The sequence below is a fragment of the Falco biarmicus genome, chromosome 15 (genome assembly GCF_023638135.1).
Source record: "Falco biarmicus isolate bFalBia1 chromosome 15, bFalBia1.pri, whole genome shotgun sequence".
NCBI classification, from domain to species: Eukaryota; Metazoa; Chordata; class Aves; order Falconiformes; family Falconidae; genus Falco; species Falco biarmicus.
Genome location: NC_079302.1, coordinates 18,665,542 through 18,683,570, shown reverse-complemented (window position 1 = coordinate 18,683,570; position 18,029 = coordinate 18,665,542). Strand labels below are relative to the sequence as shown.

The window sequence follows — 18,029 nt, the reverse complement described above, 5'->3', positions numbered from 1 at the left end:
AGGTGCCTCCTATCTTTAGAGACAGCCAGAATCTTAAATTGCTCTGTGAAACCATGAGGCTGAACTTCAAAACATATTTAGTGCAGATCAGAAAATATTCAGAGCAATTATCCAAAAATTAAGATACCTGGAAAAATTCAGGAGACCTTAGCTGTCTCCAGGGTATGAAGAGGTAGGAGGAACCCACAAATAATAAATACACCTTCCTGTATCTCTTTTGTATTTGGCTGATTTAAGTTACCATACAAAGTGGACACAAAAGGTGTGGTCAAGTATGAATGTCCAGTAAATTTACTCACCGGTTTCTCACATTGCTTTCTTTATTGAGTACAACCATCTAAGATCTACCATGATTTGAACAAAAAAAAAACCAAAAAATATATACTCTATGCATTTATATATACACATATGTATATAGCAAAATTACCAGTACCTTAAAATAATTCTTACAGATTGAAATTCAAGATATATAAATAAATCAAGTTAACTCAGCATGAATGCAAAGTAGGCAGTTTGTTTTTCAAGTCATTTTGTGAACCTGCTGGTGGTGGTGTGCCTTGAACCTAAATGACTGAGTTTTGGGGATTAAGGGAGCGCAGCCTTAATGCTGTATTTGAAATTTAACGCATAGTTTGAGCCTACCTCAAACTTCACTAATTTCTTCATGCTGAAGAAGAGGAGAAAGAGATTTGGAGAAACCATTGCTTTTCCTGCTGGACTAAAAAGTCTTCTTCAAGGAATTTCTCACCCTTCTTCTTCACCAGGAAATTAGTATGCCTCCAAAGGACATATGGAAATTATTTGCACTGCTGCTAAAAATGGTGCTGTAGTTGCTTGTCTAGGTGAATGACACTCGTGATTTTGTAAAGAAAGTGCTATCAGAGAAAAAGTGATTACAAGTCCATGTTCCTGTTTTAAATTCTTCTTTGAAAACACCATCACCATCTCTGTTCCCTGTTTTTAAAAGTAAAATCTTCTAAGAAAACATTTCAAGACGTGTTTTTAACACCTCTCTTAAACAGTGCATGCTATATCACCCATAGTTCAAATTTTACAGCAGCTATGTTCTGGATATTCTGATTATCTCTTTCCATGTGAATCTGATGTAAAAATACTTTTTATGGGATATGTGTATGGCTTGTGTTTGTACTGCATACAGATTGTTGTTCTATTAAAGGCTTTTTCATTCAACATGACAGAAATTTATCTTTCCTTTGTTTTTAGGAATGAGATATCAGGATTTAGAAGTGAAATCACCAAACCTTGTGGCCCCAACGTATGGACAAAGTCTGCTCGATGATCCAAAGGCTGAAATAAGAAATTTGTATGATTTTCATATTTCTTAATTTTTGTCGTTATGATTGTTAAAACTTACCATTTTCTTGAAGAAAAAAATACATTTTTCAGAAGTTTTCACTTCAGAAAATGAAGTGAAGTTGTTGGATCTGAGAACAGTAATACAGTAACAGTAACAATGCAGAAGTGTTTTATTATAAGGAAAACAGGATCGAGAGTTTAGAATGCAAAATGTAGGTACATAAGAATGTAGCTGGAAGTTAAAATTGATCTTCAATGGTGAGCCTCTCTTTTTGCTGGTGTGCAATGCTGCTTAGCTTACTACCAGACAAAACTGACAAAAGGAGAAAGAACCATAGCTGCAATGTTATTGCCAACACAGTCCTGAAAGGTGTGGGGTAACCCATGCAAGTGGGACTGTATGGATTGTGTTATGCTGATGTGTTTAGGCTTCTAGAAATGAGTGGTGGTCAGACTTTATGGATAAGTTGTAAATGCACAGTATGGGATTATAATGTAAATTATTTTGATGCACTTCTGCATTTTGAAAGTTGGTTTATAGTCCCGTTGCACATTTTGACTGAAATTGAAGCTCAGGAAACTCTTGATAACATCTTTAACGTAGAGACTGCGTGAAGACAGAGAGGTGTTACACAGGGTGGAGAAAAGGTAGTTAACATCTAGTTTAAAGGTACTGAGGTCTGATTAGGACATTTTCCTTCTCCAAAGTGTATCGGAACCAATTATTCTTTTAAGACATCTGGTTTTGTAGAAGCTACTTTCAGTGTGTGTGTGTGTGTGTTTCTGTAATGATTTACATAAATCAGATTTAATACAGTATCAATAAATGCTAAATTTCCAATAAATGGGCAAACTAAATATACAAATACATAAATTAATGTGCAATTATGTGTTTTGTAAACACAAAGATTTAGTGGGATCTTAGGAAGTCATTTTATAGAAAAGGTCATAAATTATTATAATAAATAAATTTGAATTCTTGAACAATCTTGAAATTGCACTTTTGCTAGCATCCTGTCTGAATTTAACCCTTGCTGAACAGATACTCTTTAAAAAGAAAAAATTATATGCATTAAAATAGAATGTTGTTACTGAAGAAAAAATCTTTAGTAATTTTATAGTGATGGGCCTAGAAAGGGCTATTTCTCCTATACCTATCACTTTTGAAGACTAGGAAAATAAGAGCTATTGACTAAAACTGCCATGCGTTATAATGCAAGAAACATCGAAATAGCATTTTTTTTCAGAGATTTCAGGTCTCTCAAAGGTAGAAAAAATAACCACGGTTGCTCAGAATGGTACATTCAGGTACAAAAGCAAACAAGGCCAAAAACCTCAAGGTACGTTTAAGTCTATGATAGGTATATGAAGTAATGAATAACTAGCTTATGCATGAAAAGCTTTAGAGTGGAAAAAATTGTAGATGAGTTGTTGCTTATTCTTATTAGAAAAAATGTTAGTAGAAAGGATAGCCGAGATTAACTTGTCAAAAAAATCAAAATTGCAAAATATAAAATAAGAATAAAAACTTAAAAATTATTTTCACTGCTCCATCCATTGAAGTTTTCATATTCTTTTGATAGCTAGTGATAGTGTTTTCCTGTTCAAAAAACACTTGGTACTAATAGATTAGGAGGAGGATACATGTAATACAGAGTATAAGAACCCATGAACGATGTTTTCAGCTGCGTTCTGCTAAACATTATTTGGTCCACATAAACATTTATTTTAAGAGTTAGTGTTGGTTAATAATATGTTTGAATTATTTATCTATTTGTTATACTATTCACATCTTTTCATGTGGTGACATTTTATTTATTTTCATAGTAAGTTGAACTATTAAACCTCTGCTGTAATGCATGTAATTAAGAAATACAAATTTTGCTGAACACTTATAACATATTTGCTCTCTTGAATATTTATTTAGGTTTTTTTCTTTTATTAAATACTTGGCTGGTTTGGGAATGTAAGATGCTTGTACTTGCAGGAAGACTGTGATTGAGTCCCAAAAGGAACGCATTGAAGAACTGGAACACGCCAGAGAGGTACTTGTGAGTCAGCTAAGAAGAAAGGACAAGGAAATTGAAGAATCCATCCTACGGCTGAAAGAGCAAGAAGCAACAAGCCAAAGGTATTGTGAAAAATGAAAACCTCCATGGTGGAAACATTATATATAGCTGTGAAAATTGCTTGTTCTATTAAGAAATATGTGCTTTCTTCGTTTTTTTTCCTTTGGTCAAACTGAAGTCATAAATTGATTTACCATTAGCCATGGGTAATTCTAAGCAAGGAGATTGTTATGATAATGTTACAATATTTTTTCATAAATAAACAAAGGAGTTTATAATTACCATTTTAGAGAATTCATTTCCAGCTGATTCAGATTCAGTTGAAGTTTGACTCATTAAATTTTAATCATCTATTGTTTCTTCAATATAGTTCTTTAAAAAATTCAGATATAGGTTCATAGTGGGTTATTTAATGTTTATTAAAACTCATTGATAATTTGGAGTCTACAAATAGTAGAAACATAATGGCATTGTAAGGGTAAATTAGCGAATTTTTGAAGGAATGTAGTATAGCTGTGCAGTGAAACAAAGTCAACGTGTGGAATGTGTTTCGCAATAAAGCTTCTATTAATCTCTTCTGTTCTATCATTTTTAAAAAAATATATACGAGATTATATAATTTAGCATATATTTTCCCTCTTTTGACTGTTTCATTTTCAGTCTGTTACTTTTATTTGGATTAAGGATGTAATACTGCATGATCCTCCATTCCTTACTCATTTGATTTTAATGCAAGTTTTACTTGGATGAGAAATACAATTGCCTTTGAAGGAGGGACCCCGTTATTATGTGTGAGCATTCTTTTGTGCATCAGTGGTGCTACGTATATAATACATCATAGTGTTTGCTATTAAATTATTCACAAAGTCATAAGCTTCCCCTATTCAGAATTTCCTTTATATAGTTTAAATAGGTTGAAGAAGTTGTTATCATAAATAATTTCTTAGTCTGTGCCTACAATGAAATCAGAACATATTTAAGATTTTTTCATTATTTGAAAAGAATCTGATACAAATCTGAAAGAATTTCTGTGCTCACTTTTCTATAGATAAACACTGTTCTTTAAGTCAGAAACTGAATGTAACATCTAAATTTGATGTCAACTACCATATTTCTGTGAAACTTTTAAGAGGTTTTAAAGCATACAGGTTAGAAAAAGTGGTGCAGATCCTTTTTTATTTACATTTATCAGATTGCATATATGCAATCCATGATACCTGACCTAAGTTACTATCTGGGAATTCATGGTTGAAGTTCTGGAAGTATTTCCTTTGTAGTCTATTTCTTGTCTGAAACCTGATAAAAGATACATTAAGAGTTCCTGTGTTTGGCTGAAGACACTGGGAGAGAAATTGAAAAACATCCACTAGTGCATGTTTAGAATGGTGTGTGCATTCTATGATTTTGCCACTAGAATACTTTATGGAGGACTGATAATCCCCATGTTTTTTGAGTTTTGGGGTGGTTTTATGCTGAATGAACTAGAGCCAGAACTGAAGAGGGATACTATTCTCTCCAGGTTTAACTGTAACCATGGGTACCTATACATAATATCTTTAGGAGATTTTCATTGGCTTGCTTTCTTGGAAGTCTTGTAACTGCTATCTAGAACAGTCTGTGTTAGTTGTTTTATTACACAGATAGATTTATAGGTTCTGTGTAATTCTTATTTTTATTCTTTGTATTAGCAGAGAAGAAACTGTCAGTACTGGAATATTGGAGGAAAAATTGGAAATCTGGGTGACTGATGAGGTCATCTTATTTCATCTTTGTAGCTTTTGTCTTTGAATTTTGGTGCAATTGGCAGCTTTTTCTTGTTTAAGAATACACTTGGCTGTCATGTAGTTGCATTACTACCCAAACCCAGTTAATTTGTTAAAACTCTTTAGGAACTGTATGGTGCCAAAAGGACATAATTAATGTGCTTCCATCAATCTTCATGTTGTAGTACCATTTGATCTTAGCCTGGTGTTAACAAAATTAGGTTACTTCCACCCTTTAGGAAAACATTCTTTATTCTGCTACATGATTAAGAAAGTCTTGTGATTGAAATAACTGTAGCTTCCAAGTAGTGAAGCAGCCACAGTTAATACTCACTGATCCATCAGCGGTAAGGGAGGGAGGTACTATTTATCATGAGTCCTATACCCACAAGAAATCCACTAATATTTTAAAGCCACCATTGCAGCTTCACTCCAGTTCCTGTGTAACAACATGAGAGCTACATGACAGAGCTGAGTTCATATGCAGTGTACTCCTTGAGATGGTTATTGTAATATGGCTGCAATAAATGTTTTTGTCAGTATTTATTTAATAGAGATTGTTTGGGGATTTTTTCAGGAATATATAATTCTGATTTAATTCCAGCTTAAGGGAGAAACTTGGCCTGTAGGTTGTTAGACTAAACACATTTTCTTAAGTACAAAATTTGACTGCATTTAGCTTGACTGTTTTTAATTTCAAGATGGCCAAAACCAGAATAACCTCATGGTTTGATGTCCATGTGCAAGTTAAAACATTGTCTAAACAATCACATTTTGCAAGCAGCTAACTTCAACTAACTTAATTGCTCATGGTACTATCTGAAAACATTTTTAAAGCCACCCCAAAATGCATTTGTGAAACAGGTATTTGGTATTTGCACATGTTTATGTGGGCTTTTTGTGTTTTGTTTGGTTGATTTTTAATGAAAAAAACTTATTTGCCAGTCAGTTTTTAATTCCTTTGGCATTTTTTGCTGCAGCATGACTTTGGAATTAACCCTATTACATGTGTGGATTTTTGGACAGGAATATCGTATCTGACACACTTGTGACTTCTGTGTTTGCATTACAGCATTACAGACCTAGATTAAAATGTGGAGCATGTTAGTCACAATGCATTATCTAAAGGGTTTTGAGAGACTACAGCATGTATACAAATTTGCTAAATCATGTCTAGTGTAAAAAAACCAACCCTTATATTTGCATTTGCATATGTGATTTTTTATATTTAACCAGATTCCCTAAAGATCATTACTCTTTTTTCATTTGTTGATAGCCAGGCAAACAAATACAGTATTTTGTGTTGGTATTTAAATAATCCTAATAACTTAGATGATGGAGCTATTGATGCAATGTTGGCGTTTTGCCTATTGCAAATATACTATCAATTACAACGTAAAGGTGGTTTTAGAAGGTAAACATTGTTGGCTGGGGTTTTTTTCCCCTGTATATTTGACTTCCTATAAGAAGTAAGAGGTAAAGGAAAGAACATAATGTCTATCAACATATAATCCTGTTAGTTCCTAAGCATAGTAGAATGAGAAGAGTACTTTACGTTGATGTTCCATTCTTTACTTCTCTGCTGGGGAGTCTGTGTATGTACATCTTGGCCATTGAGGCATTTCTGATATAGAACTACTAGCCTAGAAACGTTTTGTTTGTTTTGCCAGACAGAATGTAAGGGATTGTGAGAAATATGGTGGTGATATGTGTTTACTTCCTTGTTTTTCTTGTTCTGAATGTGAATGGGGAGCGTTTGTGAGCCACTGGTCCAGTGGATACAATAGTCAGGACTGTGTAAGAGTAGTCTCAGTAGTGTATCCATGTTCTGCTCATATGGAAGAAAAGACAAGATGCAAGGGATGTGGTTTAATTAGACCTCAATTTTATTAGCTTAGCCATCTGGGATTTACTGGCATAAATTTGTACAGTGCAGGTCAAGATCCTTTCTTTAATCATTTCCTTCTGGTGTAGGTTGCTATCAGTCCCCCATACCCACACAGCTGGTCCCCAGCCTGTTATTGGGACCCCACTCTCTATGCGTTTAATCCAAATGATAAGAGGTCTGGAAAAGAGATTGTCTTTTTGGTGTACTTCAGACATTAACCCCAAATGTAATTCTTAGCTTTTTAAAGAGTCACTTTCTCCTAACTTCATTTCCAATTTCAGACTTTTTAATCCAGCTTTAAGGAGGATAGTGTTCATGTTCCTTATTTCTGCACTTGTGGTAGAAGGCATGCTACAGCTAAATGAGTATGCGTGTTAATTCAGGTTACTGCCCCAAAAGGGATGTTAGTTACTTTTCTTGTTCTAACTTCTGCTCCAGGTCTACCTCCATGACTTTGGCTTCTATGGCATTTGTAGCTTTTTTTGGCAATAGAGAAAATATTGAATGAGGTATCTTAGTACAGATTTATTCTTGTGCATTATTTTGTATTGTTTGAGCAAAATATTACCTAAGTGAAAGGTAGCATTGACTTTTACATCAAATCTGTATATAACCTCTATTTTCAAGTTATTTCAGAATACGTGGGCAGATGTTCTGGGAGCAGAATACAGCAACTACCTGGGAGGGAGAAAGCTGTGTAGATAATGAATTCCTATTCTATTCCACTCTTTTGTGACTTCATTTATAGAAAAAGTCATCTTCCCGACAGAAACTTTCTCAATTCACTTTGCCTTGCCTGCAAAATCTGAAATGATTTTGTTCTTCAACAGCAAGCTCCTTGTCGTGTACCTAGATACATTGGACATTTCTTAGACATATTTTATTTCAATAAATAAATAAAATATTATAGAAGTACTGTAGAAAAATATTTTTGCTCTAGCTTATAATGAGAGCTGAGATTGTGTCAATGTAATGCACTAATAAGAAACTAATTGCACATGCTTTCTGTAGCTAGAAATTTCATGAGATAAATACTCCTACAATTGTAAGAACTGAAATGATCCAAATAAAAGTAGGTTTTGATTTCTGAATTTGAATAATACACTTCATAATATCAGTACCCCAAACATCTTTAAATCAAATGCTGTTTCATTCACTGCTGAAAAAATAGTTAATGTTGATTGTCAGAAGCCATGGAGTTTACATCTGTACATCATAAATTTCACTATCATCTGCTCCTTTTTCTACTTAAAAAGAAAAAAAGGGAAAAAAGCCCCCTGCTTAAAAAAGAAGGGGATGGGGGGGGTGGGTATAGAAAGAAAAAGCCTTTGAAGGCATCAGAGCCTTTTGTTTGATGTGTGGAACAAGATTAATAAAAACATGCCACTACATTAGCTTTTAAATAGCTAGCATGAGACACTGCTGCTGTCTATACTCGCCACAACTTTAATTTATGTAGATAACATGTTTTAGACACATGATAGTTTTAGGATTGAGTTAAGGCTGTTTCTTAGGGAAGATCTCAGGTTTGTGAGTGTGTTTATCTTCTGTGTAATTAACTGGGCAATGCCAAAATACAATAGGATTTTATATTTTACAGAATAAAAGGAAAGTATTTCATGTACTCAGCTGGTTTACAGATGTGTAAGCTTTGTAGTCCATTTTCTTGCTCCAGAATGGCATTGTGACAATTTGTCCAATATGTCTAAAACAGATAAATATTGGAAGATAAATGACCTTTTCAAATGCTAAATATTTATTCTGGTTTTATCATTTTATATTAATACAAATCAAAATTGGTCTCTCTTCCCATACGTGAAGAAGCTGTGAAAATAATGGGGTTTAGTTTCACTGCTTGAAATAAGAGAAAAGAGCAAAATAAATATTTATTTAAATTTTTAATTATTCTAAACAAACTTTCTGTTAAACAGCACATTCTCAAATTAATCTTAAAATTGTGACAACATAGAATATCTACATGGATATTAAGTGATTTTCATGTAGTTAAGACACACCTGCAGCTTGTTTGAATGCCAGTCACTTTTTCTTAGCGACATTTGATAGGTTTAAAGTATAAGAGGAAACTCCATAAAATGGTGATGTACTGGTAACAAATACTTTGGAGGGTGGAAAAAAGTGAATGGAAGACAAATGATCTATTTAGGTATAGGATTTTTTTTCTTTTCCTGTCACATAAGGTTTCATACAATAAACAAAGACATTAATGTATTGATTAAAGCTACTATGTCATCTTTCGGTACAATATTTACTTACCTAAATTCTGTAATGTGGATTATAGAAGAAGGAATTAATTTGGGTATTGCACACTAAATCTTCTCCCAAATGTGTTGTAGAACACTGATTTGCGAAGGATTTCAACTTTTCAAAAGAAAAAAAAAAATAATACATTTTGTATCTTTAAGCTCATGATGCATGTCTTCTTAATACAATTTTGAAGGTTAAACATTCGGGACAATGTGGAAATGATCAAAGTCCGTAAACAGCTGGTTGAGAAAACCAACGCTCTTTCAGCAATGGAAGGAAAATTTCTCCAGCTTCAAGAGGTAATTGCAATTTGGTCAGTAACATTCCTTTACTCTCGTCACATAAGCATGTGTAAACAGAAAATAAATATACAAAGTTCTTGATTCTGACTCAGTGCTGAGTACATGAAAATGAGCCACATAATACATTGCACCCAAGCTACTCCAAATGCATGGGGATTTTTATGGGGTTTTTTGGTTTTTTGTTTTTTGTTTTTTTTCTTCCCCAGAAGGGTCTAGCAGGTCTTTAAAGAGTTTATCTGCAAAGCCATCCCAGGCAGGTTGTGGATAATGAACTGAGTTGTCTGAATATTGAAAGAGATTGCTGATCATGTAAAGAGAGGGCTTTGACTTAAATGTACTGATTTACCAAAGAAGAGGTACCAGACCCCCTTCACTTCATAAGTCTTTGGTAAAGTTGGGGAGGTTTGGCTGTTTAGAGTTCTGATGTTAGGGCTTAACTTGTGTTCATAAGTTCATGGAACATATTTCAGAGGGCTACTGTAAGTAATAAAATTGTCTTCATAAAAAGAGCAGTTTTATGAAAATATCACCAGAACATGAAACTGCATGGTAGGTTCTGTATAAGATTTAGTTATACAGCATTTTCCTGCTTCTTTCTGTATGTATTTGGAGAACCACATGTGCATACAGGCAGAGGTAGTATGGTAATGACTTGGAAACAATAGTTCCTGTGAGTAGCAATCCTTCTCACAATGGAGTACAATAGAGCCTTATAAAGTATCCTACCATTAGGAGGTGGAAGCACTAGATACTTGTTATTTTAGCATGCTAAATAACGCTTGTGCCATTAGATTTTTGTTCTGTTCCTTCCCCCCCCCATGTTTCTGCCACCACATTTTGCTTTGCTTTCCTCCCTGCCTTCAGTGTAATACATATATCTTCTCTGCCAAAGCAGTTTTTCCTAATTTTTCACAAGGTGAGCTATGTAGAATATAAATTCCAGGAGAGACAGGTTTCACATGGCTTTTTGTGCTCTTAAATAGAAAGCAGTAAGTATATTGTTCCATTTTAAATCATATGCAACTTTTTGGTACTTTACAGCAAACGTCAAGTACTTGTGCCTCTTTCTTGGCAGCAGCTGAATAGAAACACATGCCTAAGATTCATACTGGTATTTGAAGATATTGTTTCTAATATTCAGAGTGAAAGTTGCATTTTTGCAAAGGATGAGTGTGTTTTCTGTTGTTGGGGGTTTTTTAACAAGATAATGGATATGATTTTCCCATTTCCTATCACTTGAATGTTTGAGACGTGTCTATTAAACATGAATATCTGAAAAGCCAAAATTTCTAGTTTAGATGGCATGTAAAGTACTTATCAACAGAGCAGGCTTTAGTATTATTTTTTTATGTTTTCCTTCATGATTTTTCTGCCTATTGTGCTTGTTATTATTTACTTTCAACTTCTACCAATTGAAACCCATATAATTCCTCCATGTTCATCTTAGAACTTGGGTCAGCCCAAAATGTGAAGCCACAAAATAAAGGCCTATAATTCTGCTCCATCTAATGGTATTGAAGTTGAGCTTGCTACCCAACATTTACAGGAGAGTTTTGTTGATAAAGAATTGTAATTAGCCAGTTGAATGAAGGAATTATGCAATCTGCTTAGAAGAACAAAGGCCCTTGAAATTGTTTGGATTATATATTTCATCCCATTCGTATATTTATTTGCTTTAATTACACACTGACCATTCAGGGTTTAATGATTTCTAATACAAAATGTGCTAACCTGTGCAACTACCATTTAAAATACTATAGAGAGTTATTTCTCTTGAAAGTTGCTACAACAGTTTCACAACTGTAATTAAGAGCAGTTTATGTTCATTTGTGCTATATTTCTAGGAGGTGTTTATATATATATATAGAGAGAGGCGTGTTTCCAAAAGAAATAAAATTCCAGACTAGAAATATTAAACTGCAATCATCATCCTACTTGTTGCTATGATTTGAGTCTTGAGATACTTCAGGTAGAGCAGGATAGAAAACAGTATGAGCGTAATGGAAAAACAGTGCTGACAGAATGCTCAGATATAGAACAATATCCAGGTAAAGACTTGCATTTGGGGGGGGGAGAGGGGAAATAGCAATGGTGAAGTCATGGTTCCCCTTAAAGTTGATGAGGAAAGTTATCCAAAGTGGTCAGGAGAGCAGCAGAGACACTGAAGGATTAGAATGGAGTTGAAGCAAGGAGATTTCTCAGGAAGGTACTTTTAGTGCTTTTAATGAGATGGTTCAGTAGGATGAATATGATTGTTGAATTATTTTTCAACTGTTTTTGAAATTAAGGAAGGAGCTGAAGGTGAAACGGTCTATGAAAGGCAGCTTTGCCAGGGTAGTTTGTTTGGGGGTTGGGTTTTTTTCCTTCATATATTGTCTGTCGAAGAGACACAAGTTACTGAAATGGAAAAGAACTTCAGGAAGAAGTAGAAGGTGAGAGATGGGGAAGAAAAGATTAGTTCGCTTTGGACAGCTGGGAGGGTTAGAGCGTAAGGATTTTGATTTTTAGGAGAAAGGGAAGATACTTGGAGAGGAAAAATAAAACAGTGTGAAAATTATTTTTAAGGTGTCATTGTGTGAACTGTATGGAAATACAGTTTCCAGACAAAGCAAGAGGAATACTGTAGAAAGACTTAAAAATTGATAATATAATTATCTCTGAAATAAGGCTGATTGCTAATATTATTTATTCTCCATTATATTTTTCTCTACTGAGAAATGGCATGTGGAAGGTTGAGAATCAGGTTGGTGATTGGGTTTTCTGTGGGTTTTTTGTTTGTTTCTAGGATATTCAGACTGCATGTGAACCTAAACAATTTGTACAGAATTCACATTCAGCTTCTCCATTTAACTACTTTGTAGGAATAATATATGGAAAAAATGAGGATAACTTTTGTCTGTCTACAATCATTAAGCATTATCTACAGTCTTACATTTATTTGTCATAAATTTGCATATAATCACTTTATTAAATGGAAGATTGGCTTTTGGGCCGTTTTGTTTCAAGTTACACTTTGAGTGTGGTTTACATTTAAATTCTTGATGAATGAGGCTTTATTAAAGCATTGTGGAACGTAGACAGTGTAGTATTAACCGATATTCTGGAAATAGAGGTTCTATCAGTATCCTCCATTTAATACTATAATTGGTTAAACGTGCCTTAATATAATCCATTGAAGTAAATTAAAATCTAAAAGAAATCATGAGTCCTTAAGCTACTGCTAGGAGGGAAATAGAACCGAGTGCATTAGGAATATGAAACAATTATCCATCTAAAATTAAGGGTTAACAGAGCTGTTGCAAGCGCTGTGATTAACATAACTGTGGTCAACACTCATTTTTGCTTGCTACTGCAGTGTTTTTGGTCAGTATGTCGAACCGCTGTAACCACAGCAAAATCTTTTAATTGCTTAACAGATGTATTTCTTGGTCGTTTTCATCATGACTGAACTGAGGGTTTAATGTTCATGAGAGCAGCGAGAATGCCACCTTGTCCTGGCCATGCGTAATGAAAATTGCTTTCAGTTACTTAGTTCAAGAGTGTCTCCTGTTGACCACATTGAGAATATGTATTAAATACTGCCATGAGAGACCACAGGTTGAATATGCAGTGTTACATTCTACCGAGTGTGATTTGTTTTCTTTCTGAATTTTTCTTCCTTCCTTTTCACAGAACCAAAAGAACTTGAAGACCAGCCATGATGCTTTAATAGCAAAAGCTGATGAACTGAATCTACAGCTTAAAGAGGAGAGGTTAAAGTGCCTCTGTCTTAACAAAGAGTTGCAATCAATAACTATTTCAAACAGAAGAACGGAGGAGGTGGGTTTGCGTTCAAGAGAGCTAGAACCTGCTTTAGGTAGTACACATAGATAAGGAAAAAGTTAACAATGGGAGATACCTTTTAATTGCAGAGATGACCCTTCAAACACACTTAGAAGACTGGCCTGGTAATATAAATACTTCTATCCCATTAAAAAAAGCCTGTGGCTGCTGCTTGCATTTCACAGAATCATGAACCATACCTGATGCCCATACCACATAATCACTGCACCGGTGTTTGGACAATATTTGAGGTTAAAGCATAGGATTTCACATCAATTCTGATACTAAACAAGTGGTTTGTTAACCAGAAAAATTTTTTACTTGATTTATTGATCACATATTGCCAGGTTTTGGTATTATTTCAACCTAATTTAATTACTGTACAGTGTAGTATTACATCTTACTCAGCAGTCCAGATCAGTCACTTATTTTGTCTAGTGACTCTTAGAGACTAGTGTCATCACTAACAGTCACACAGATACAGGGCTAAAAATCAAGTGGTTTATTGCTCTTTAACATGTGAGGAGTAAGAATCTGCAAACATTTTGTAGCAACTGAAGTTTAGTTTTACTATGTTGTTTACCTGTTTTTAATGTATTTTACATGAACTAAGTTTACAAAAGTTACCTCAGATATTTTCTCCAAACCTTTAAGCTATTGTAGTGCATGTAGGGTATGTCTTCTGAGTTAAAGCATCTTGTATTTTTAAAACCATATCCTGCTTTGAGTACTTTAAAAGCAAGGACTTGTTGTTTCTATAAGGTTAATAAGAAAATATTTATGATACAGGATCTATTAACTCGCTAATACCAATACTCACTTACAGGAATGGAAATAAAAAAATTTAATGCTATGGATATTTTGCTTTTTTTCCTTCTTCCCCCCGCCCCCCCCCTCCCAAGGCAGAATTTTATAAGCTATTGTTCAACTATGACATGCTTGTCTCAGCTTCGTATAAATAACATGAAAAAGACTGGGCCAATTGTAAACCCATGTGGTAAAGAAGGTGTTATTTTGAAGCTTCTAAGAGGCTTTTGTATGAAAAGAACAAATAAAAGCCTGGCAATGCCTACAAATTATTAACTATTTGCCTTTAAACATTCATTGTAATTTCCTTTTGTGCTGTGCATTGCTTGAAACGTCCTTCTTCATATTAGTTACAGGCAAGAATAAATGATCTAGAAAAAGAGAAAGAGCTTATGAGGGAAAACTATGATAAACTGTATAACAGGTAAGTTACGGTTTCTGTATATAGAAAACTTGATTCCTGCCCTGTTTAATAGGCTTTCATATACTGTGTGCTTGAACGTGCATGTGCGTGTGTTTATGCACACGTGTAATTATATTCATGCTACAATTCATCAAATCAGTAAGTGTATATGGAAACTTTGATGGTGTTCTCTGTATTACATCTGTTCTGTTGAAATAGAGCAGCTTCCATGCTTGTCCTAATATTCTCAAAATAGTAGATTACTACTTTAAAAAAAATTAATGAAAAAATAAGTAGAAGTCACTTCGAACATCAATGCAAAAATTTTTTAATTGAATTTCTAATAATTTTTGGGGGGTTACTATTGAAAGAAGACTACATCTAGGTAGACATTCCTTTGGGTTTATTTTACTTTATTCCATTTGGTTTGTTTTATTTGGGGAAAAGGGGTGTTTGAACTTTTTATATAAGCTCTTCCAGCACTTCTCAGTGGATATATATAAAGTCTGATATTTGACAGCTTCTCCAATGTTTATTTCTGAGGGGTGGTTTGTTTGTTTCACTAATAGCTACCATTTCACTTGTACTGGTTCTGCTTGAAATTTTTTATGGCCTTATACGAGTTTTCACAAAGGTTCCTATACTTAAAAACATAAGTTGTATACATTGTATCAGTAGTGCTTACAATGAAAATACATTGCGAGATATGATTCAGAAATTCTCTGGTACAGAAAAGTAATTATAGTCAATTGCCAGAAGCAAAATGACCTTCAAATGAACTTTGCCTTTAGTGTGGATTCCATGTGGTCTTCTACACTGATGAGGGCTAGAAAAAAAACCCAACATCCTAGAGCTAGTGATTGCCTCGAAGTAGTTAAAATGCTTGAAGTCTTTCCTCATATCAAAATTATTTCCCCTCTTAAAGCTGGTTTGTCAGGGTGATGTCTGTCAAAAATACCAATGACTAAACACGATGTTAGTGGTATCAAATGTCATTTATAGTATTCTTACAATTTTTATTATACTTTTTGTACTTTTTGTGGTGAAATTAAAAATTACAGTAGTAAAAAACTCGTTACAAATAGATTAAAACTTTTTTTTTTCTTTTACATATGAGATGTAATAGTTGTATAATCACAATATTTAGAGATTTGTACAGGGGCAGTTGGTCAGTGGTCTCTTACTTAAGTTCATTGTTGTAGATTCCTCCAAAGCCTGATCGTGTTACAAATATTTCTGATTATGGTGTTTTTTTTCTTCTCTATCATTATGCAGAGAAATGACTCTTACTAAAAAATCAACTTACAGTCTTGCCTTGAAATTTTCTGTTCTATTTAATTCATAGTCAGGTAACTTGAAAAGATGTTTAGCTAGCTAAATTTAAATATGATTCTATCATAATGCAGTAATCTAAAATATGTGGGTTTTTTTACCTAAAATGGTCTCATTTCATACACTCACATTTAAACTGAGATTCATGTTTCATCATTCCATGTTATACAAAGATAAGAAGAAATCAGGGAGAGAAATGCATCATTTCATTATAACTGCTCTTTCATGGCCAGATTTTTCTGTTGCCCATTTGAACAGTGCAGCTTTGCTACCCCTTGCCTGTTCTTACCAGTGGATAGGCCAGTGTCTGCAGGTGCCAGATAATTAATAAATATTTCTCTTTTTTTAATGGAGGAAAAGAAGCATGAACTCATTCTTTGCTAATGTTATTTTTTTGGAAATTCATTTGAAGTTGAAGGGGATTTTGTAAAAGCCAAGACTGCAGAACTGGATCTGAAAATTTTACAAAGAACAAATATAAGTTTGTCAGTTGACTCTTATTATTTAGTCAGTATCCAAGAAAACAATTCATTTGGATAAAAGGTTTGGATGAATTGTTTTCATATGACCTTGTAATGCAAATCTAGCAATGCTTAAACTCTCTCCAAAGGAAACGTTGCCAGATGTGGTTGACCAATTATAGTTACCCAGATGGCTCCAACTCCAGTGAAATACAGTAATTGTGAAAGAAATTCAACATGAATTCAAGTAAAAGTAATCTTAACATTCAAAGGAAGAAAGCGACAGAAGTGGACTCAATTCAAAGTGACATAAACATTGGCTTGGTTAAAACCTGTCTTCTAAAATTTTCTTCATTTAAACATCTAAATTCTGAATTAATATCATAGTAAATGTTAATGATTTTTCTGCTAGCATAGTCTTTTGACAAATTGCAATAATGTGTAGCTACATCTTCATGTGAAGTAATTGTACCTAAAGCTAACAAATGCATGTATAACTAGGTATTGTGGTCATTAAAACTTGGAAACATTTTGAAAAGTGTGAAAACTAAGGGTATTTGATATCCCTTCTTGCAATGATTTATTCTTTCCTTATGGGCGCCACTCAAACTTTGAAGAGTGGTAAGTCTAGGCAATTACAGAACACACTGTGTCTGTACCTGTGCAGTATTATGGAAATAATTGTGGGTTCAGTGCGTTATATCTGCAAATTATCTTCAAAATTATGAATGAAGTATGTATTACAGTAGGACTTAGAAGCATTGTTTAAGTTCATGCATGCTGTAAAAGACACACTGTAAGATGGTGTATGCCTAGAGGACTGTATAAATAGGTGAGATAGATACAGTATGAGAAAAAGACAACAGACAGAGAGGTAGGACTGTTTTTGTGAAGATCACAAATCAAAAATATAAAATCTTACTATACACTTTAAAGTCTACATTCATGCTATAATTGTTTTTTCTTTAATCTTAAGGTCATTCTTCAAATATACTAGATACAAATGTGCTTATGTACTCAGAACCACTTTATGTAGTCATAGCCATCAAAACAGGCAGTTCTCTTTCAGTCAGCATGTATAGTCTGCAAAGCTATGTGGGCTGTCCCTTCTACAATTTTTATTTCTTCTCCTTTTGCTTTTTTCCTTGAGGCTTTTGTTACATAGATCTCTGGGAGAGATCGATAAACAGATATCAGAAGGGGGTTTTTTGCACATTTATATATGTAAAAAATAACCTTTTAAAACTATTGAGCTTCACCAAAGTGAAGAGTTGAGGAACTGACTCTTCCATTTAAAAACAAACAAACAAACAAAAACCCCCAAAAAACTACAATTTCTCATTTTTAACAGGATACAAAAGTGAATAAGCTGATTTGTGCTTGGTTAAGATGAAGGACACTTTTCCAGTCCATAAAAATGCAAGGATTGAATAATAGTATGAAGACCATAATACTTAGTGTCCAAATTATATGCAAGCACGTTGCATTGCTTTGGTTTTTTACCTACTGGGAGTTATACTGTAAATTATGTGATGTGCTCAATTTTGTTTCAGTTTGACTAACACATTTTGTTGTGGTTTCAGCAGTTCTGATTCTGTGT

General features: G+C 33.9%; 1 protein-coding gene across 7 annotated transcripts in view; it reads left to right on the top strand.

The window, feature by feature from the left end:
• RPGRIP1L (RPGRIP1 like) overlaps window positions 1-18,029 on the top strand; it is a 75,270-nt gene that overhangs the window by 9,980 nt on the left and 47,261 nt on the right. For 3 of the 7 annotated variants that reach the window (XM_056360486.1, XM_056360484.1, XM_056360487.1), the window contains 5 exons: window positions 1,225-1,324; window positions 3,305-3,448; window positions 9,496-9,601; window positions 13,277-13,423; window positions 14,584-14,657. In XM_056360486.1, coding sequence (XP_056216461.1) covers window positions 1,225-1,324; window positions 3,305-3,448; window positions 9,496-9,601; window positions 13,277-13,423; window positions 14,584-14,657 — 571 coding nt within the window. Of the gene's footprint in view, window positions 1-1,224; window positions 1,325-2,564; window positions 3,200-3,304; window positions 3,449-9,495; window positions 9,616-13,276; window positions 13,424-14,583; window positions 14,658-18,029 lie in introns of those variants that run through there. The other 4 variants (XM_056360488.1, XM_056360490.1, XM_056360489.1 and 1 more) reach the window with 4 other exon arrangements.